Below are 23,016 nucleotides of genomic sequence, written 5' to 3'. Positions count from 1 at the left end.
CAACCCAAACTCATATAAGTGGAAGACAATGAATGGAGACTCAGGCTTCATATGATCTCACCAGCACAAGATGGCAGCAGCCGTATCTGGGATATTTCAGCTTCATTTTTGTTCTACGGGAGGAAGTGGAGACACGTCGTCCATCTTTGTATTTAGTCATGGGTCTGCATCATGTACAATAGGTTGGCACTCCTTTTGAACTTGAGTCCCGAACACAAATATCCTTTACATAACAGTTGTTGGCTCAGTAAGTTAAACTTAGAAAATTGTGGGTTACATTTTATTAACACCATCATTTTAGGCTTTAAATCTATATCTGTGCACCACATGGCAAACAGCATATTTAAAAATATCTAATTATTAAAGTAATATATCACATGTGTACTCCTTAATCCTCAGATGGCACCTGATTGTTGAGTTATTCCACATAAAAAACTGTAAACGCTCTTTTTCACATTTTGTCTTTCATATCTTTGGGGATAACTTTTAGCTGAGGGAGTCATTTCAGTGCTCAAACAAAGATCTGCTCTCACACCTAATTCCCATAACACTTTCATGCAGTTTTAAAATACTCTTGTTTGGATCATAACATCAGGCTATGTGAGATCGTTGCTGCAGCTGCTCAGTAATTTTTGCTTCTGGTTTGTAATAAAGGGAGTTGAGGCAGAATTTCAGGGCCCATTGTGGCTCACTGAGCGCTTTGTGTCAGTCTGTGTGTCTATGTGTGTGTGTGTGTCTGTGTGTGTGTGTGTGTGTGTACTCACTGGTACTTGGAGCAAGTAGAGTTGGCCATGGCGGGGTCTAACGGGTGGAAGGTGACAGGAGGACTGTGCTGGGCAGATATCAGAAAACCGGTGGCCAACAGACTCAAACTCAAACATGTGCCTGTTGAAAAAGTAATGTTTGTGACATTACAAAAAACAGTCTTTAAGATTTGAACACTTCACACCCTGATGTGATCAATTTGAGTGACGTGCCTACGATGCTGCCCAGAGTGAGCTTCCTGCGTCCCACTCTCTCCACCAGCCACACTCCCAGCAGGGTGAACAGGAAGTTGGTGAGGGTGGTGAGCCCGGCCAACCAGATTGCCAGTCTGTCATTCCGCACTCCGGACATCTGCAGGATGGTGGCGCTGTAGTACCTGCCAGATGACAACACAAAGGAAAATGATGAAAAAATTTTTTGGCAAGACAACACAATTACAATCTGTCCACTGAAGGTTATCATTTTTTAAAAGCAGATAAAGATTTATTCCGATTTGTAATAGCTTGGTTCTCATTTCTGTCAATGTTTCCAAAATTATTCCTCAGTTGTGGGAACATGGACAATAAATCCACTGAGGCAACAAAAAACAAAAGAAACTGACGAAGAAAATTTAAAAAGCGACTATATGTCTCCTTTAAAGTGTTTTGAAAATGCTTATTTACTTTCTTATTGATTAACCTGTTTACTGTAATAATACACAGGCCACAGAACAATATCCTCATCATCAACTATATAAAAAAACAATCATTAATCAACCCAACAAACCAACCACAACCTTTCATCTTGAGAGCCAGCCACTCAGCAACCAATCACGGCCTCTCTACCAGCCGCTAATCGGTTAGAATCAGCTATAAATAGTTTCTCAGCAGCACCAGCCACTTTCAATCCTCTCTATCTTTCTTTCTCTCTCCACACCCCCCCTCCCTTCTTCTGTTCTCATACAGTATAATTATATTCTTACCCTGGCACCATGTTGCTGCACGTAGTCAAATTACCTCCAATCATCATCAACAAGGTTCTAAACTGGCTGTGGTCAACAATGCAGGCTCTTGCATGTGGTCCACACCCCCATTTCTATTATGATATCATGCCACTAAGATGGAAAAAAAAACAATGGAGGAGTGCTCAGATGATGGCAACTAAAACACATACACCTGTAAGAATTCAGGGTCAGGACGGAAACTGTGTGGGAAAAAAATTACTAATTTCAGCTATGCACACGCACACAAGCTGTATAAAAACACACACAGCAGATAAGAATTCAAAACCCCTCAGAGAATACGAACACAAAGGAGGTAATACTCGTTAAAAAGAAAAATCCAAACTAATAAAACTCCACAGAGACAGACGGAAAAAACCAACACACTGTTTCCCTCTGTGCGTCTCTACAGGCAACTCAGAATTGGCATTCAGCTTCAAAAGCATTGTTATCTCTCCCATGCTCGTGCTCTCTCGCTCTCTCCCAAAAACAAAGACGCACAATTGATTTGCATAATAACACATTTACTTTTCTGCCATCATGATTTTCATTCAGACAGAACAAAGGCAGAAAGTTGTGGATTAAAAAACTGACCTGCAGCAGGATAAGGAGTTACAGACTGAAACTTAGATTTACACAACACTATGTTTGCTAATGCATCTACCCACTAATTCCACAAATGTTTGTCTGTCTGCATGTATGTGGAATGCATATCTACATCCTCAGATAAACTACAGCAGTGGTCGGCAAACCATGGGTCAAAATCGCCGCCGGATCATTTCGATAATCTGATTATTTTGTTTCACCAAATCGGGACACAGACACAGATGGACTGACCAGCTACGGGTGCTGATCTACATCATGGTGACAAAATTCATAGAATCAATTCCTCTTTAGCAAATTGTCTTCAAAGTAAAAGCCGCAATGCTTTATACCAAGTGGAATCACAGAGATTTTATTCTGAAAAGTTGTGCATTTGGGTCTGAAGATTGTGTTGATTGCTCAACAGACCTCTGAAATAGCCGGCATGCAATGTATGAAAAAATAAAACAAGTTAAGTAAATCATGCAAACTTATTTATGAACCACACACGAACTGTAATCAGAGTTTTCTAAATTCACTCAGCACCATAGACTGTTTATAGAAAGCTCTGCACACAACATCCAGCACACAAACAATAAAAAGTGACAGTATATTGTAGAACTGTTTGAGGAGGGCTTACTAATGACAAGAAATAATTCTGAAGTACAGAGCATGGTACAAAGTCAGAAGTGCACAAGTGTGTTGAATGGACACACACACACACACACACACACACACACACACACACACACACACACACACAGGCACGCAAAGAAATTGGTACATTTTGGAGGAGCAGCAGGAATAAAAGCCCTATTGCTAATGTCAGCCGTGCAGCATGCTGTGTTCCATCTCCTTGTATTCCTGTCCCTGCATCTGATTACAGCACACAGACACACACACACACACACACACACACACACACACACACACACACACACACACACACACACACACACACACACACACACACACACACACACACACACACACACACACACACACACACACACACACACACACACTTAAAAGCCACAGCGAAGAACAGCATGCAGAAACAAAGTGATCATTTTTTCTGACCACTCCAACTGGATGTGTGTTAAATGTTAAAAGCATCTCAGAAACATCTCAGATTTTTTAAAAGCCCCCGATGTTCCGATTTTCTGATGCTCACGGGGTGAACTTGCTCCTGTAAAGTCTAATAACTGTGATTATCCATCCTCTTGAGTAAATTGTCAAGTTGTTACTCTAGTGACAAGTGCAGGCAGCAATGAAGAGCAGGAGATGGGAAAGTTTATAGTTTAAAGTATATATAATATATAATATAGTTTCATTTCTGCTTGTGCCACTTCCTCGTGTGTGCAGCGCAGCTTCATCTCACAGCTCAAGGGGAAACAGAGTTGCAAGACAAAGCGAAACTTTGGTGCAGGAGATCAATACACAGTGAAGCGCCGCTTCCATAAGTGTCATGGAAATTCCTCCCTAGATGAGAGTGAATCATTTTAATGGGTACACACAGAACATCGGGGTAGAGAGGCTGTTCAGTGTTTACTTTGGCGCGTCATTAAAAATCCTTCAGAGTGGCATCTTGTTCATTTCTGGGAGTCCGTCTTGTTTGTGTTTTCTGCTGGAAGAGATGCATGAACATGATGGCGGTTGCATTTTAATGAGCCAGTTCATTTACTTGTGAATGGAATCCAGTCTGACTGACAATAAGTATTTTTTTTTATTTTTAGTAATGCAGACAGGAAATAAGTAAAACTTCTTTCATTATCAGTTTTTATTTCATATTTTTGTTGATGTTGATGATATCCAGATTTAGGTTAGGTTTTTTTTCACTGCTGCGAGTTTAAGCTGTCAACCCTGATAAAGAGTGACACCTCTCATTTTGAAACCCCTACAATTTGTCAACTATTAACACACATCACAAAGTAACAGGACACAGACCTCTGAGTTATTTCATTTTGACTCCAATTAGTAATAATAATAATAATTAAAAAAGGCGAGTTCTCTCTTTAAACCTTAGCACCTGTTCATAATGGGCCCTGGTGTTAATATGAGGGAGTTGGAGGCGGTTCAGATGGTGGTCAGACTGAATAAAGAATGTACTGTATCTCTCTAACCAAAGTTATTAAGCACAACCTCACACATTTTTCATTTTATATGTAAAACAGGCCTGAATGAGAGCAACTATTATCGACAGCCATTCACTGGTAGAAGAATTTCAGAAGCTTTCAGCCCTGGTTTCCCATTATTACACACAGCCAGTAATAACATGTACAAAGGTCAGAACCAAAGATGGCAAGAGAGTAATATTAAAGAATGACCACAATGTAATGAAATAATTGTAGTGTTATTGTTAAAACCTGCACATTGTGCTTTTCAGAACCTGGGCAAACAAAAGTGTAAGGAAAGCAGTTGTAAGAAGAATCTCACTCTCTTTTAACGCACAAATGATCATGAACTGTCCCAAAGAGAGAAAAGCACACATGGGCACACAGACACAGACACACCCACATCCGACATGTGCTAACACACCAACTGTCTTTTACATAAGAGGCCCTGCGGAGCTCCGGTGCCATGCAAAACAAGAGAAGGTGAGATCTGGCCCTGACCGGCGGTCTGAAAATGGAAGCATTGATCCACACGTCAGTCACGCTTCAATTCCAAACCCTCTGTCACTCAGCAACATACAGATTGAGACATCAAAAGGGGGAGAGAGACAAATGTTGAGAGAGGAAAGGGGGAGAAAAGAGGGATGGGTGGTGGATGGTGATAGTCGTGGGGAGCGTGTATGGGTGAAGAGAGTGACAGGTAGAAGAGAAAAAATACACGAAAGAAGGTATTTTTATTCATCCGTTTTAGTTCTTTCACAGCATGTCACCACCTTGTCAGGTTGTCATTTACATCTATCAACATAAGTGAAATACATTAACTCCCTGAACCAAACTACAAATATAGCGCTGTTTTTAAGTGTGTCTGCCAATGTATTTCCATCAGGAGTAAAACATTGATTCAGGCCTGAAATCTGTTTCCAATGGAGCGGATTTAATTTGATGGATAATAGACGTGTTTTTTTCTCTCGACTCTCGTCTCCCTCTTGCATTCGATCTCTCCCTGCTGTTCTTAGCCCATTTCACATGGCTGGTGGCGCGAGGACGCCGCTGACTCATGCTTGACATTTACTGACACAGGATCGCCTCGGAGGCTGCTGACTCCTGGGAGTACACAACATCTGGTCTTAAAGGACCAAACGGAGGCTTTGCATGCTTTTACTCACTAAGTGCTAATCACTGAGGATGTCATTTTTACCATTTTTACCATCCACTTTCCAAAGTTTCCAGGTTGTTTATCCACCTTTCACACAGAGATGTGTTGTCACTCCATTTTAGACATACCAGACTTTTAATTTTTGGCTTTTGCTGAGTCATAGCAAAAAGTTGCTGAGAAGATACATTTTCATGGAAACAAAGAGGAAAGCTCAATTGGTTTTGCTTCTGTAGTTGATGCAACACACAAATATTTTAATAATTCTTCTTCTGATAAGACGCTGCCATGATGCAGAACTTTCATGATCTACGCATTTGTGTTTCTTTCCATCTGTTTGGAGGCAAATTTTGTATTAAATTTCTAGTCAAAAAGAAGCTGGAAATGCTGGACATAAAACGTTTTTTATTAAAATGTTTTTTTCACTTGGTTGAAGTGCAAATCAGTCAAACTAATACTGTATAAAGGCAATATTTCCATCAAGTTTTCACTATCAATAAATCTGCACATTACTTTCTTGATTAATCAATTCATCATTTACTTAATAAAATGTTAAAACATAGTGATGAGAATTTCCCACAAGGAAATATGTTGAAATAGCTTCTCAAATCTGAAGATATTCACCTGTCTGTCTTATATAACACAAGAAAGCAGTAAATCATCACACTTGAGAAGTTAGAGCCAGATGATACTTCACAATTTTGTTTCATGTTCATCATGTTTGTTTGGACATAATTTCCAAAATTATTTAAAATACATACAAACTGTTGAATCCATGTGAACTCAGCTTCAAATGGTACAGGTTTGTAGCTGAATTTGTTACTGTACAGATGCTGAAAAAAGTAGACCTCCCTAGAAACCATATGTAAATCTGCTGCTACTGGATTTTTATTTGGATCTCCACAAAATTTCACACACTCATAGCAATTAGTCCCCTAAGGATGCCTGATTTTTTTCATCAAGATCAATCAATTATTTTCTGGGAAATCTGTGAAAATGCCACATAAAGCTTTATCTCACAAAGTTACACAAAGTGAAACAAAAAAATCCTGAAACTGCCACTTTGTGTGAACCTCTGGGTTGGACAAGTCTGCAATTCAGGTCCATCGACCAATAGTCAAAGTCATTTTTAATCAAGGTAAACCTTTATTTTTGCAAGTTCTATACAAATTTAGTTTACATAGACATATACTGCCTCCAGGTAAAAGCCATATGCCCACACTCTGTCCGACACTGAGAGAAGCTTTCACCTTCTCCCACACCCTGACTAACTGCCACGCGCCAACCATATTAATGAAAGCATTACAGCTTTAAACATTGTTCCTAACTTCAACACCGTGTGACAAAGTTTATATTGTGCTTTAAACAGTGCAGGTGGTGACTCACTGAGTCCTGTTTTCCCCTCAGGGTTTACTGGAGCTGCGTGCTCTCGCCGCTGAGACAGTTTAGTGATACAAACCCGTAAACTTGACTCGCTCGTACTTTACATCCAACAAAACCTCACTTTTCATCTCAGAGGAGACAAAGAACGCCGCCTTACTGACAGAAGGTCATGATGCTGCTGGAGCGGTTCATGATGAGCCATGAAAAAAACCTGTATATGTGCATTAGGGTGTGAAAGAGGACTTCAGAGGTTTCCCTCGACTACAAGACAAAACGCTCAGACAGAGTGCTACTTATTGACAGAGCACTGATCTAATTATGTAACCTAATAGTATGGATTCAGAGGGAGGGGATCAAGGGAAGGATTGACTGTACGGCAACAGTGAGGGAGACGGACAAACAAGTGAATGTGTGTGTGTGAGCGGGCAAATAGTGAGTGAGTGGGTGCGAAAGAACGAGTGACTGACTCGGTGAGTAAGAGAGTAAGTGATGAGGTGTGAGAGCAGAGAAACAGAAGGAGGCATGGAGAGAGAGAGAGAGAGAGAGAGAGAGAGAGAGAGAGAGAGAGAGAGAGAGAGAGAGAGAGAGAGAGAGAGAGAGAGAGAGAGAGAGAGCAGGAAGGAAGTGAGAAAAGGATTGAAAGGCGAGAAGGAGAATGAATGGTTGGAGAAAACACAGAAGGAGGTATGTGGTTGTGAAAAACAAGAACAAAATGGACAGACAGAATGAGAGACGGAGAGTGTGTGTGAGAGGGAGAGAGAGATGGAGAATCTCTTGGGAACTGGCCTATTTTTCAAATTAATGCATATGAACACCAGAGCTGTACCACATTTATGCTGTGGAATAAAATAAAGGAAAGTGAAACCCAAATAGATACGAACGTAGACTGGATGTTCTGATTCAGAACCACACACACACACACACACACACACACACACACACACACACACACACACACACACACACACACACACACACAAAGCATTAACAAAGCATCGGGTGTGACATCAGCAGATGTCTACCATCATCAGAGCATAAAAACACACTTCGCTCTGCCTGGCTGACCTCCAAAAAGTAGTTCTTATCACATTATGTGTCTGATAAGTTTGGTTTGAATTAGTTACTTGATGCTAAAAAAACTATGAAAAACAGCACAACTGACAGCTGAGACCGACTAATGATTGGTGGAGCCAATGCATCGGTGAGACCTTGATATTGTATTTTCCACAAAATCATCATTACTAAACTACTAAACTCTGTAGTCGACTCTGTCGCCAAATGACGTCACCAGTGCAATTTATTCTTTATATACGGCCATTGGTTCAAAACACAGTCCTGACAAATGTCCAATGAAGCAAAGTAAGAGAAAATACTGAGTAGGTAAATTAGCATAAGTCTTTTGTATTATTCACGACACTATTATACAAGACTGTGTTTAATATCTGCTTTTGTTTTGTACACATAGTAAATGCCACTTCGTAAATGGTATCTTGCTGTGAGGAGTGTGTGTGTGTAATGTGTTGCTGTGTGTGTTTGATTGAGGAAGAATTTGAATATTTCCTATTAAAGAGGTCTGGCTGTGACTCCATTGGAGACAGCGGAGGAGGTTGGCATGATTGGGATCATTAGAAAACATACTAACACACACTGGCTCACATAGAAATAAAAAAACAACTTTCAACAACAACTATTTCTGCTTTGGATTTTGGTATTTCTCTTAACACACGCAAAAACCACACAAACACACGTAACAGGGAGGACTCTGCCAGCTCCTTGCAGGCCTGCCAGCAGAGTGACCATGTAAAACTGGCGTTTTGGGACATTTCCAACGTGACATTTGTCTGAGGGACCATCTGTGAGGGCCAACTGGCCTGTGTCAACAACAAAACGCCCAATTGCCTACCGACAGCAACACATATCACATCATATCATATCTTTTTGATTCATATCAAATCTGTACTTGTTTATTAGATTCATTTCATTACTGTTATTTTTACATTAATTGAAATACCACATCTCTGCCAGTACTTAGCAATGTGCCTTCCAACACATCCAACATATTGTTAGCCAACTAGCTAACTTACCCAGGTGGAAATGATACCTAATGTCTATATCATTGTATATAGTATGATATAGATAATGAATAAAGTAATGAATAAAGTATTCTGATGTTTTTGTTGAAATATCTAAATTTTGCTCTGGGTTATTTTCTAATCAACAGCTGAATCACCTTGTTGTTTCTCATCTTGTTTGCTGAGAAATCTGTACCATGAACAGACAAGAAGTTGACTGCAGATGATAAAAAGTAACAGGACCACATGAAGCATGGGGAAAGATGGCAGTGTGACTCAATGTATAAGACATTTATTGTCTAGGTATTCATAATGTAAAATGCTTGATGTCCTTGTAGCGCCTGAGAGCACAAACAACTAGCTACTGAGTTCAGTGAAAACACCTTTCCACATTCAAAATTTGCTGTTTGTGTTCTTGCCATTTTGCCATTTTGAATATGCAACCAATGATTCATGTTTTTATTTATCGAGCCTTTGTTTATGAGTGTACGGGTATTGAGACTGTCTTCTTTGAGAAGTCTGAACTTTGTCACATTGCTTGTCACAAAATGTACCCAGGGAACAATACAAAACAGAATGAGAACACAGGGTTTTTCTCTCACAGCTGCTGTGCTCAGTATGTCTTGTTCCTCCTCCTTGCCCGACTTTATAAATCCATCTTCCCTCACTGGAGATGTCATCAGCCTCAGATCCCCCTCCGCACCTTTCTCCACATCCTCACCATCGACATCTACTCTCCATCCTTCGCCTGTCACAGTGACACAGTCCGATTACCCGATGAGACATAAACACACACAGCAGTCCCCACCAGCCCGCAGTGACCTTTACATGTTAGATCATGTGACTAATTGAATCAAAATGATCCAATTGCTAATGGGGAGAGATGATATCTAATTTGACCCACTGCTGTACCGCACTGTTCTGCTATTGTGACTGAAAAACAGAGGAGGATGAAGAAGAAGAAACACCCAGCAGTGCAATAGCATAGAGTTCATGCACCTGTCTATATGAGTAAACTATACACCCATCCATCCCTTCATCTGCTGGCAGCCCAGCAGGGAGATACTCAGGGACGCACCTCATGCGGGCCACAAGTTGAGTGGTTCAGATACAGCACCTGACACATCTTTGGTTCCAGAGAGAGGTATTATTGACAAAGACATCTCTCATCACAGAGGCTTCTCTCACAGGCCTGAGGGTGTGTGAGGGCAGGGAGGTTATTCATATAACAACCAGAGTCCAGAGAGGGGGGGGGGGGAACTATTAAACTATTGAAAAAACTATTAGACCCATTAATTTGGTCCATGTCTCATCCAATAACATGGATGAGGCAGGTCTTATGACCTATACTGTAGCCAGCCACCTGGTGGCGAATAAGATGCTTTCTTCCCTTTTGGGGAGCCCTCATGTTATCCATCTTTATATACATATATAGTCTATGGTTTACACTATAGGTGCATGTTCATAGTTCCCTGTAAGTAATATACTGCATGTCTAACAAAAGTGATGGAAATCAATAAAGATTAGGTTAGGTTTAGGTTTTAGGTTTAGATTAGGTTTTTAGGCTTTACTGAGCAAAAGACAGCCAGTATATTCACACTGCTTGGGACACCATGTTTATGTATACATTCTTGTCCACAGAAATAAGTCGGGAGCACGTCTTTTCCAGAGACATCATGCAGAGCTGGCGATTGGTTGGACAGTTTGATGACACGGCAAGGATTTATGACTCTAATCTGACACAGGGACCATTTTAACGAATAAAGATATCTTGCAGTGTGACCCCAGCTTTAAGTGAAAGGAACAAAGGAAGGATCTCAGTGGGACACTGTTAGATGAACGACTCCTGGACTCCCAGAACTCCCTTGAAAGTGACCAGACTCTATCAGATCCCTGCTCCATTTTACAGCTTCTCTTTCACCATTTTATCTTCCTGACAGTCGCAGCACCTCAGGCCCAACTAAAAGAATGTGACTTCCAAACAGGAAAAGATTAAAGTGATAGAGTGATCATTTGACTTAGGCCAAATTCTATTGCTGTGAACATCTTTTTGTTCAGCAAGAGGACTTAATGATTAAAACGCTGAACAAATGACAAACCAGGAATCCACTCGATTATCTCTAACATGGCTGCAGTGATCTTTGGGGGTGAGTCAGCTCTGATAGGGCAGATCTGTGACAAATCTGTTAACTAACGAAATCAAATGGTTTGTTAGTATGGAAGGATTTATTGCTTGAGCTGCCTGTTTAATTACAACTCGAGCCCTTTGCCCTTATTCCACTGCTGAGGAGTACGGCTCCGTTTTTCCAAACTTTTATTTTAAGGCTCTCTGATGTGCTGAGAAGGACTCAAATGTTCCCTCCGTCGGAGCATATTTCACTCACAAGAAAAATCTGTGTATGCCACAAACCCGTTCCTGTTAAGTTCCCGACTTGAGAGAGTGGACTGTTAGAGCAGAGTGACGGACGATATGTGCTTTTCTGGACTGGTCTGCATTTATTTATTTCTGTCTGCCGGCTTCCCTTGCTTCCCTTGCTGCCCTTTTGCTTCTTTCTCCATGCAGCCCGCTTGTTTTAATCAGGGAAAGCAGCTGGGGACAGGGGGAGAGGAGCTTGTCTCTAAGCCCGGCTGATTTACTGGCTCCCCACACCTCCTTTACATCTCCCCGGCTAATAGGGCTGTCCTGGCAGCTTCGCAAGGGAACAAAAAAGAAAAGAAAAAAAGCCAGGTAGGAGACAGACAGCTGGGAAAGTATACAGAGATAAGAAGCACACAGGATGAGACACATCAGAGCGGGGGAAAACACACAGGTGTTGATAAAGAATAAAACACACTGCACAGACAAGGACGGCAATCTCCATAAAGAAAGAACAATAAGAAGGCTGGAATACAGAACGTTATTGATAATCTATCCATTTTGAAAGTATATGAGTCCATAGCTGTGTCCCAATCCCTCGTAAATCCCTCTGGTTGATTTCCTATTTACGTCACCAGCGTGTTGCACCCTCTGAACAGCTGCACATAAGGCAATGAATCCTGGGATAGGTCTGTTTGGATCCACCTGTTGGAGCCTTCGTTGCTCGGGAATGGACGGACACATTAGTCAGCCGCATTTGAAGAAGCTTACGAAATGGGATAGCGGTCTAATCGCCCGCCTCCTCCTTGTGACGTTCGCCATGGAATTTCCATGCGCTTTGATGTGTTTTCAGAAATGGTGGGGGCCATGAGAGTTAATTTTTTTATTGCATGATGAGTTAATATGTTGTAATTTTAATCATATAAAGTTTATCTTAATAAAACGTCTGAGTTAAATGTTAATATTTCCAACAGCCTTATCTCTTTGCTCCGTCATTATGCCTTTGCACTTCCTGTATTATGTTACCCACTGGTTAAGTTGCTAAAGTGATCTTTGTGGCTTCTCGACGCCGACAGTACTGTTAATATTAGTGTTCATTTTGCTCTTGCCCTGGAGGAGTCTTCTCAACACTTTAATGACAAACCTACCTTCTACTTGACTCGTAACCGTGGGCTCACGGGTTCCATTTGGAGGCAGCCATGATTAAATATCTTAATATTGTTCATCATTGAATAACAGCCATGGCTTCTCCCTTTTCCCTCTCTCCCTGTGCCTGGTGTCCATGTGTTGTTTCTCTCTGACCCAGTCTTTCCTCACCCATCTGCCAGACACCCTCCCTGTCGAAAATCACTTCTTTGTTAATCCCCATATGAAGAATTAAAAAGTAAAAGGAAAGCATAGTGTGTCAGATGGCAAATTTCAACCAGTAAATCATTCTCAGCAGCCAACATTCATCTTCTGAATTCAACTTAGACTGGGACTTTAGAGTGTTCCTGCCAAATAAACTGTTGTTCTCAATACTTTATACCAATGTTTTTCATTTTAGAAGATATTCTTCAATCTCTGGACACATTATACACTCAGAGCTGCTTATGTGTCACATGCAGTGGAAAGTTCTCAGTGCTGTGGACCTTTAGCACATTCACCTAATAGGTCTGACCTGCTTCTGCCTCCACAGCTGCTCCTTGTTTCCTTGTTTCCTATTAGTGCCCTGGGTCACCTGAAACACGGAGTTGTACAAGTGCTTCTGCTCGTCCTTGTATTCATGGCTGTCTGTTGTTTTTATGACCAGTCTGTCTACTGCTGCTCCTACCATCCTGTATAAATTATAACCTTATCTAGAAGTAAAGTGTCTTATCATTGTACCTGTGAGGTCTCCGCTGTATGCATTTCTTTTGCAGATACTATAGCTATATGTTAAACAACCACAGAAGTTTTGTCTTAACAACGGTTTTGGAATCAAATGACAAATCAGCAGCTACATCAGGGTATGATATATGCACCCTGGATTTTGTTTTTTGACCCTAATGCTCATGTCAATGGTCAATCTACACAGATGTTTTGACCCATTGTCCCTGATTGAATCTCTCCTCATGCCACATTCATGTCATGGTGGATGAACAAGAAAGATTCTCATCATTTGGACCAACCCACAACAATCTTAAAATGACCTGAACTACATACTAAACTTGCATTTACTCACATTGATGTCAGAGTTTGGCTGACATTAGGTACCTGTCACATTCTGTTATACTGGAGCTTTCAGAAAAATCTGTTTCAACCTTGAGGTTGATATTTATTTGATATTTACCTCTGCCAAAGAAGTTATGTTTTTGGCCCAGTCTGTTGGTTTGTTTTGGTATTTTTGTCAACAGGATTAGGATAAGATAAGATAAGATAAGATAAGATAAAATAAGATAAGATAAGATAAGATAAGATGAGATGTACCTTTATTGAGCCTCCCTAGAGAATATGCTAAATTTACCCAGTTGCACAAGGAAGTAGCAGCGCAAGGAGAAAATATAAAATAGATAAAGATAAGATACAAATAAAATATCATATACATATTAGGTTGTTTATAAATGTGTTATATAAAGATAACAATTGTGTAATTGCGCAATTAGTTCAAACTTTGTTCAGCAGTCTTCCTAGGATTGTGGATTTTGGTCTTTACAAAAAACTACTAAACAGATTTCCAGGGAAACTTGTTAGAAGGATGGGACTTGGGCCAAGGAAGAATTTTGTATTTGCTAAATTTTTTACATTTTACCAGGAAATGATACATGGATCTTGATGAAAAAAATCGGATATATTTAGGTCACTGATATCTATAGGTGTGTAATTTGGTGCTGATTGATGAAATTTAAAGGGACTGCAGAGGTATGCTCTCTAAAAAGTAGCTCTCTAGTTTGTATCTGTAACTATGATAACTCAGCACTGTGTGTGCATGTAAGAACTGTTCATCTTGTTTAACATTTTCCATACTTTCCTGTTAATTGTGTTGTATTAGTTAGAACAGGTCAATTTCCACATGTCAATGTTTTTAGCAGTATTTGTTAGGATAAGACATATAATGTACGCTGACTTTGATACATGAACTGAGTCACTGAGTTGATTGTCTTTAACACGTAATTGTTTTTCTGATATATTTCTAATACTTGAACCAACCACAGCATACAAACAGCAAGCGACTCAAACTGAGACACTGTCAAAAATTGATTATTAGCATGATGAGGTCTTTAATGTAATTTCTGAAAGATGTAATTATCACCAAGGGAAGCGTGTGTTTTTCCAAATGAAAGGACAATCAGATTTCAATTTGTCGACCGGGGCACATTTTAATGCCATGTGTGAACAGAACAAAATTCTGGCACCATTTAGAAGAAGTGGAAAAGGTATTCATGCTCAGTGTAAGTGGGTCACTGCTGACACAGATAAAGTAGCAGGTGAAGGCTTTTCAGAAATACTGGAAGACTGTCAGAGATTCAGAGAGAGGGGGACGGGGATGAAGTCAGTTTGTCCCCTCTGCTGTCGGCAGCAGGAGAGGAAGATGGATATACAGTGAGAGGGGCAGACAGTCAATGGTGAGACATTCAGTGAGACATAAAGAGATGGGTGACAGATCCACACTGTCACTTCTGCTGAATTTCTCAAAACATGTGCACACATATGCAAACAGTCAAACCTTCAGCCTCACACATACACACATGAGCACACATATGTCGGACACACGTCCATCAGGTGCACATGCGCAGATACTAAAGTGCCAAATTAAATCACACATGCATGCAGACGCACACACACACACACTATCTCTCTCTCACACACACACACACACATACTTATCCTATTACTCTCACCTCCACCGGTTGCTAAGCAACAGCACATATCCACAGATTGTTTACAGAGCCTGGAATATAGTTCATCTCCGAGGGGGGGGGGGGGGGTTGAGACGGAGACGGATGACACAATCTCCTCAGATGGAAAGATAAAGAAGAGTAAAAGAGGGAAGTGGGCAGTAATGCAATGAGGCTCCTGCTCCCGAGTGAACGCTGTGTTATGAAAGATGAAAGAAATGTTTTGTGATTTAATACGGTGCTGCCAAACTGAAATACATCTGTCTGGATCGCCCCTTTTGTGTTGGATGGGGAGGCAGGTGACATGCAGATTCAGTGTCAAGTATCGTCATTATTTTGATTAATCCCCAGAGAGAGGAAGAGATGGAGTCTTCAAGTAGCTCAGTTACATTTTCTTTAGCAGAATTTATATATATATATATATTAAGTGTGTTGAAGTATGTTTTATTAGATTAATATTGAATGTTTTGAATTAACCTGCAGTTGTATGCCTCTGCCAAACAGTACACTTTTATTCCTGACTACTGACCACAGGAATCAAATCAGTTTATCTTTGAGTCCAAGTGACAACTGGTCAAAATTTGAAGAAATTCCCTCAAAGCAGACTTGACAGGCCACCTTTGAATCCGAGAGGCACACAGACTTCCCCTACAATTAAGAAAGATAGCTTTGACTCACATGATGGTGTTGATCCCTGAAAGCTGTTGGAACATTTGAAGACCACAGCCCACCAGGAGGGCGCGTCGAGTCGGCGGGTAGGTCAGCATCCGCCAGATCACCGGGCCATCTGGAGGCACAAGCAGAGGCACAGCAGAAATTAATTTCAAACTCCACTGGACTTCACTGCAAAACACCTGGGTTTAAGAGAGTTCAATGAAAAAATAAATACAAATCATAGGAAGACAAAGACCCCCCGGCTGCTACAAAATTAAGGTCATCACGACTGTGAAACCAGATTTCTTGCAGTTACTGGCTCTACCTTAATATTTTTGTTTCATACAAACATAGTGATCTCCTCATCCACTGTAATTCTGGCCAAATATGTGAATAAGCAATATCCGTAAAATGCGAAACTACTCCCTTAACATAGGGCCTATTTTATTTAGTTTCAGTTTTTCTGTCCTCTATGTTACAGGTTGATTTTTGTGTCAAAAGTTTTGCAAAGTTGAAAAGCTAAGAGTCTGCGGTAAAGGGACATCCTCACCCTCACAGAAAATACTACTTCTGAAGCTCCTAAAATGTCTTATCAGTCCAGCCGATACCTCTGCACCATTATGATGTCACTTTACATCACAAACCCCCGCATAATACACGCCTATAGGGGCTATTCTGGCTCTCCCCCTAACAAAGCCAGGTGAAGTAAGAGCGGAGGCCGACATTTCCAAGTATACACTCCTTTTGTCACCTCTGTTAGCAAATACATTCCCATATTCAAAACATATTAATGATTTCGGCATTGGGTTAATATAAAGACCTTTAAGCAGGGTCAATCTTCTTTGATAGCAACCATCTGCCTCACTGAGGTTTCCTTAACATGATGCTGAGGCTTTGTTAGCTCCATGTGATACTGTTCTGTGGCTGACTCTGACCTCCCTGTGCTGCTGGAAAAGTGTAAAAACTAAATATCTTTCCTGAGGAACAGCTTTCTGATGCTTATTCAGAGGGAGGATATCTCAGTTTGGGATGAAAGAAATATTTGATGCCAGCTTTGGCCTCGCTGAGTCCCACTTCGCGCAGCAGCTGAGCCAGAATGTGATCTCCAACACACACAGAGAGAAGCGATTCCCCTCTGGGATGAGAACGTCTTAATGGGATGAGGGTCAGGCATGGAGCTGACAAATAATGAGGGAGACACACCCAGGGCAGAGAGATCAGACAACAAGCCTGAGTACACACACAAAGAAAACACACAGGTCGGGCCAGGATACACAAGAACATACATATTATCACAAACAAGCATGACATGATCCTGCACATACGAGATGACACACACTCACACACACATAGATGCAGGCTGATTATGTGGGAGCAGCTGTGTGTGGGAGGGCTCTGGACCAGTGGTCATCTCCTTTAGCTGTTTGATAAGCAGACCAGACCAGACGCCCCGGCTGACACACACAAAAACAGTTAAAGCCCTCCTTTTGATGGCTGCTCCGTCAGACTCTGAGCTTCACTATCACCTTCAATTCCTTTTCGATTCTAAGACGCTGAAAGAGGCTTTGTAACTTTCACTTGTTATTTGACATTTTCGCCGCAGAAGCCACTTCACATTCTTTTTTAAGAAATGAGAAGCTATTTTCACAGCACACTCTGACACAGTAACATAACTTTTATAATTACTTTATTGAACACATACTTTTCCTTGCTTGTAGCTTTCTTTATATCTTGTATAAGCGTAAGATAAAATTGCCGTTCTGAAATTATTTCCACAAGGTTCCTTTTATTCAGCTGGGCAATATAATGAACAAAATGTATCATTCATGTTAAGATTTTCGGCATTGAAAAGAAAACGGCTAAATTCTGACTTGATGATGAACTCTTTGAATCTTTGTACGTGTATCAAGAGAAATGCCATGTTTAACTATAAGTAAGAACTTGTTGGATTGTTACCTTGAGAAGGACGAGTGCATGACAATGATGCTGCAACCTGTAGCAGGACAAGTTTGCCTTCAACAGACATTAAGTACATTTACTTCGGTTATATTAACTGATATAAGAATCAATAATGTTGTGTTCACAGTGTTAATTTTACTTAAGCTTCTGCAGCCTATGCAGCTGCAGTACGAGGAACAAACATCGATTTCCCTCCCAGCAGTTAGGACAACCAATCAGCTCTATCAGTTTGTGTTATTAAGGTGATTCGAAGGACCTAGATTATTAAATACCTTTGCTTGCACAAAAGGTTTGTTAATGCGCTTAGTCAAATAAAAACATTTTTTAACCATTGTCTTCATTCCCCAATAAACAAATTACTGAAGGATTTAGATTTGTCCAAGTTTTCATCTTTCGGATAAGTTTGGTTTTAAATACTTTGATACTATAAAATGGGTGAAACATCATGACTGGTGGCTTTTCACATTTGGAGTATGTGAACTGCAAGGATGTCAATGTTGCAAGTCCACACCACCATCACTACCCTGCAGACTCTGGATCCAAATGATGTCACCAGTTCAAGATGGCGGCAAGTGTAGACCCGTTTTTACATGAGGATTCAGAACTGGAAATGAAACGCTATGAAACCTCATCCCTACTATCTAAGTTATAGTACATCTAATGAAAGATATGACCAAGTTGCCTTACGGGAAACTGAGGATCCTGAATCGTTGGATCATGATCACGTAACGTCAAGGTAAAATGTTTCCCTTTAGGCTGCATGGATGACAAATATTTTATGAGAAAATACAACTGAGGGTTGTATTTTTAAAAAAATCTTGAAAGGTTCTTTTTAGTATTATTGGATTCTCAATGAGCTACTGTAGTTTTCCAGGAGCTGTGTTTAGACTCAGATTTAGACAATGTTTAAAATCTAACCTGAAACAGTGAAGAGGAAGTGATAAATTTATGGGCTGAGCCATTTCCATCTCACTAACCAGGTGGAGCGAGATTGGTTGAGCCCAAGAGAGCAGAGGACTCTTAATCTGATTAGTCAACAGGGAAGATTCATGGGCCGAATCAACTATCATGAGACCTGATGGCTGCCTGAAGAAGCAGAAGAAGAAGAGCTACATTTACTCGCCCAAAAACACATTTATGATGCAATCAATCATAGAAGCAGATCTTTTTCTCTTTTACTCTGTTTTCCCCACACAGACTTACAAAAGACCAAAGAAACAGTACAAGTAAAGGGCTGATCAAATGTTTTCCAAAGCACGTTCACACCCCCTCATACAGTGCATGTGTAGAGACTCAGTTGCACGTACACGCATAAACACACAGCTTCATTTCCTCAAGCTGAACGCCACCCAACTGTAATTTAATCAGATGAGATATTGAAAAAGAAGGATGGCACAGAAAAAACATGTGAGCGAGCCACCAGCAAGCCACAAGAACACTGATTAAGCCTCGCGGCGCTGCAGTAATTGCAGCATTCACGCTGAAGCTTTCAAACAATATCTCTTTTTATGTATTTTTATATCTCATTTATTTTATTTTATTGAAAGAGAACCTGTGGTAGTCTTCAGTTGTCATAAAAACTCAGTTTGGGCTACTGTAAAAAAACATGGCGGCCTCCGTAGAGAGGACCCGCTCCTGATGTAAATTAAAATTCTTAAAATATAAATGGCCCATTCTATGGTAAAGAAAACAACAATTCTTACAATTTAGATGAAACACACAAGTGAAAGCATCACTAGGATTATGAGAGATGAGCAGTGAATGTGAAACACACAGATTCAAATGAAGACAGCACACACACACACACACACACACACACACACACACACACACACACACACACACACACACACACACACACACACACACACACACACACACACACACACACACACACACACACAGGCGAAGGTCACTACAAAGACTCTTTTCCTATATCAATCTACCCACATGAGCTCTGTGATCATTCTACCTGCACAGATCCACTTTGATTCCTCGTCTTATCAGCACTCACTCGAAACAGCATCACTCTCAGACCGTAATAAGAGTTTGTTTGTGTAGCGTGCAGGGGAAGACGGGGCTGTGCTTTTAATGAGATCCAGATCCGTCACCCTTTTCCTCTTGATATTCAGCAATGGAACCTCCAATTAGCTCTCCTCTTTGGCTACCTGCTTTGATAGCGGGACAAGCCCTGACTTCTCCGTGTAGCAACCCCGCGGCCAATTACAGTGCCCGTTTAGCATGGTTAGCCCCGTGAAGATATTTCTTATTATTCACTCATCAAACACGTGCCACAGCTTCATGAAATATACAGCAGGGAGAGAAGAGAGGCAAAAAGAGGAACAAAGAATCAGATGGAAGCTCGCTTTCCAGAAACACTGGTGGGAATCTATTCGCAGAACTCATGATAAGTGATTCCTATAATGATTTACAATATTTTTTGTAAAGTGGCGAAAGCAGAGGGGGAATTATACAGACAGAAGTTGTACAATAAAGAGGAATGCCACTGCTTCTAACACTCTTTAAATCGATATAAAATAGAAACTGCAATACTTGGAACATTCCTTGTTTTTGCAGCAGTTGTCTGATCTTGATGATGTCATTATGTTTCATTACATGCGGTGAAATAAGTGTTGAGAATGTGAGGTGGAAAAAGAGAGTGGTGAGAGAGGAGTAGAGAAAAATTGTTCAAATAACATATGAAGTGTTAAGATACATATTGTTTAAATTTCTATATTTAGAAATCTGTTAGAACAGTATGATTTATGCATTTAGTTAGCAAAAACTTGTGAAAAACCTGTCAGATTTGAGTATTTTTGTATTAAATCCATTACTTAAATAAATATCTGATGGTTTATTGACTTAAATATTCTTTTAGCTTAGGTTATACAGGGATCAGTGATATGAAGCATTTGGAGATACATCACAGTATGCGAAAATACCAATATCTGCACTGGTAATTTCTATTGCAGAGTTCAAAGTGTTAAGGTGGACAGGAATAGCACTTTCTAGCCATCCAATCATCTCGTCCCGAGGAAGTGAGTGGGTTCAATTGGGCTTCGCTTGTATCAGCGAGCGGGCTGCAATCAAAGAGCGTAGCCATGGGCAGGCGACATGCAGCCTTACTGCCTAACCCCTCCACCTCTCCTCTAATTATTTCTTCCACATACTTCCCGCTTCTCCCCTTTCTCACCTCCTCATCAGAGCAGGATCACGACACCTCGCACTCCTCACACTCGAGTTTAGAAGAGAAGGTCGGGACTAAGAGAGAATGGAAATTAGGACTTGCCCTGTTTTATAAAACCACTGTGCAGCATACTTTGTATTTCACTAAATTACAAAAGAAATCATGTTTTCTTAATGTTAATATTACAACTATTAATAATAGAATATCTCCATGCTCAAATTGGCCCCCTAAATTTTTAATCTGTGTGTAGGTAAATATTACAGTGCCCTGTAGTGTTTAATGAACTAAAGTGAGGTTATAGCAATATGGGATAATATCAATTAATACCATATTCTGAAACTGAAAAAAGGCTTTGGGTGTTTGAAATAAAGTTTAGAAACCTTGTATAATGTTTTTAATAAGCTGAAAAAAAATGTAAATCTCTGCAAATAATATTTTGTATTTAAGTTTCCTTCTTCAAACCTGCAGAGCTCTTTTTAGAGTGTGTCTCCAACCTATTTTCAGGGTTTCAAACTTGCAATATTCTCCCAGTGCATCCATTTGTTTACTGGGTTTGAAACCCTGTAATTGGAGATCTGAAAAGTGTTGCATGTATGCTGGAAAAGCTCTGAGCTGTTGAATCACATGATTTTTGGCAGCGCCGTTCCACAGCTCTGAAACTCTGAAACAAATGGTCTTAAGAAAAGTGGGGATCCTGGAAGCAAGTGATTTTCAGACATGTAGGAGCCTTATCCATGTTTTCTCCTCTTCAGCACTTGAGGAAACCTTTATATCTGTACTCTTTGAATCTCAATAGCAGCCTTTATTATCCACAACTGAACTCAAAGTGCAGGTATGTCGAACGGGAGAAGTGGAAAATCGAATCAGCTAAATAAGAGGCTGTCAGGTATGTGTAAGAGGCAATTCTTGTGTCAATAAGTCCCCTATAGAGCTGACATACTGTATGTGCTTTTGGTCATGTGTTGTCTGTTGTTCAGATATTGCTATGAAGAAACTACATGTGAGCATGAATCTTGATCAGTTCTTTCCTGGATACCTAACAATGTAGCTTCACATAGAAACAGCATTTTAAGTGGATCTGATCAGATCTTGCCCGTATAAACGACCCCTGTCTGCAGGTGCAGCGGCGCAGCTGTTTCCATCTGAGGGCACTGAGGGGCCAGCGGTTGCCAGGAGCCGAGCATCAGACAGACACATGGATGGATGGAGTCAAACATACAAACATATAGGGACTGACAGAAAAATACACAAAAGTGTGGTTGGACCTGATACTAATACAAGATAATAATGTCAGCGTAAGATTAATTTAATAGTAGATTTACTTAAATAAAAGCAAATATAAGGATGGACGACATGACAGCTCCCAAAAGTGAAGTCAAAGATATGGACCAAGCGAAAAAGTCAAAATACGCATAAAATAAAAGTGCCCCACCTCTCATTTGTTGTGTTTACCTACAGTGAGAATATCTGACTAAAAGTTCCAAAATGAACACATTTCTATGAGCCTTTCTTAATCCCACAAAAACAAAGAAAAACGTCAACAATTGTCCTTGGATGATGTAATCAATCAAACTTTTATGCCATGTGACTTTCTGGCTAAAATTTAGACATGTTCCATGACTCCAAATCATGCCTGTACTTCTTAACGCTGAAAGAATACTACAGCTCATGTGAAAACACAAGCAGCTACAGTAAATTTTGCAACCCTTGTATGCAGGGGAGCTGCTGTCACAACTGAAGCTAGAGTAGCAGTGGTTCTGAAAGCTCCGGAGTCCCAGTGTTCATGACAACACAACCACCATGGCTCCTGTTTGAAACAAATCCCATTAAAGTAATCAATGAATAGAGGGAAGGAGGTTTTCCCATCAGTCTCAAACTTGCACCAAGGCAGATACAGCAAAAGTCAGAGACAGAAATGGAAACAACCTGAGCCAGGCAGTGTAACTTTTTCCATT

At 40.5% G+C, this 23,016-nt stretch overlaps 1 protein-coding gene across 1 annotated transcript in view; it reads right to left on the bottom strand.

Annotated features, from left to right (window-relative positions):
- Window positions 1-23,016, bottom strand: part of LOC117757593 (proton myo-inositol cotransporter-like) — a 61,933-nt gene that overhangs the window by 8,784 nt on the left and 30,133 nt on the right. The window contains exons 4-6 of the mRNA XM_034578857.1: window positions 15,940-16,048; window positions 978-1,141; window positions 765-885 (exon numbers count right to left, since the gene is read on the bottom strand). Of these exons, the coding sequence (XP_034434748.1) occupies window positions 765-885; window positions 978-1,141; window positions 15,940-16,048 (394 nt within the window). The remainder of the gene's footprint in view (window positions 1-764; window positions 886-977; window positions 1,142-15,939; window positions 16,049-23,016) is intronic.

The sequence above is a fragment of the Hippoglossus hippoglossus genome, chromosome 23, assembly GCF_009819705.1.
Source record: "Hippoglossus hippoglossus isolate fHipHip1 chromosome 23, fHipHip1.pri, whole genome shotgun sequence".
In the NCBI taxonomy this organism is placed as follows: Eukaryota; Metazoa; Chordata; class Actinopteri; order Pleuronectiformes; family Pleuronectidae; genus Hippoglossus; species Hippoglossus hippoglossus.
The sequence above is the reverse complement of the archived record's forward strand: the minus strand, read 5'-3'. Positions and strand labels throughout refer to the sequence as shown.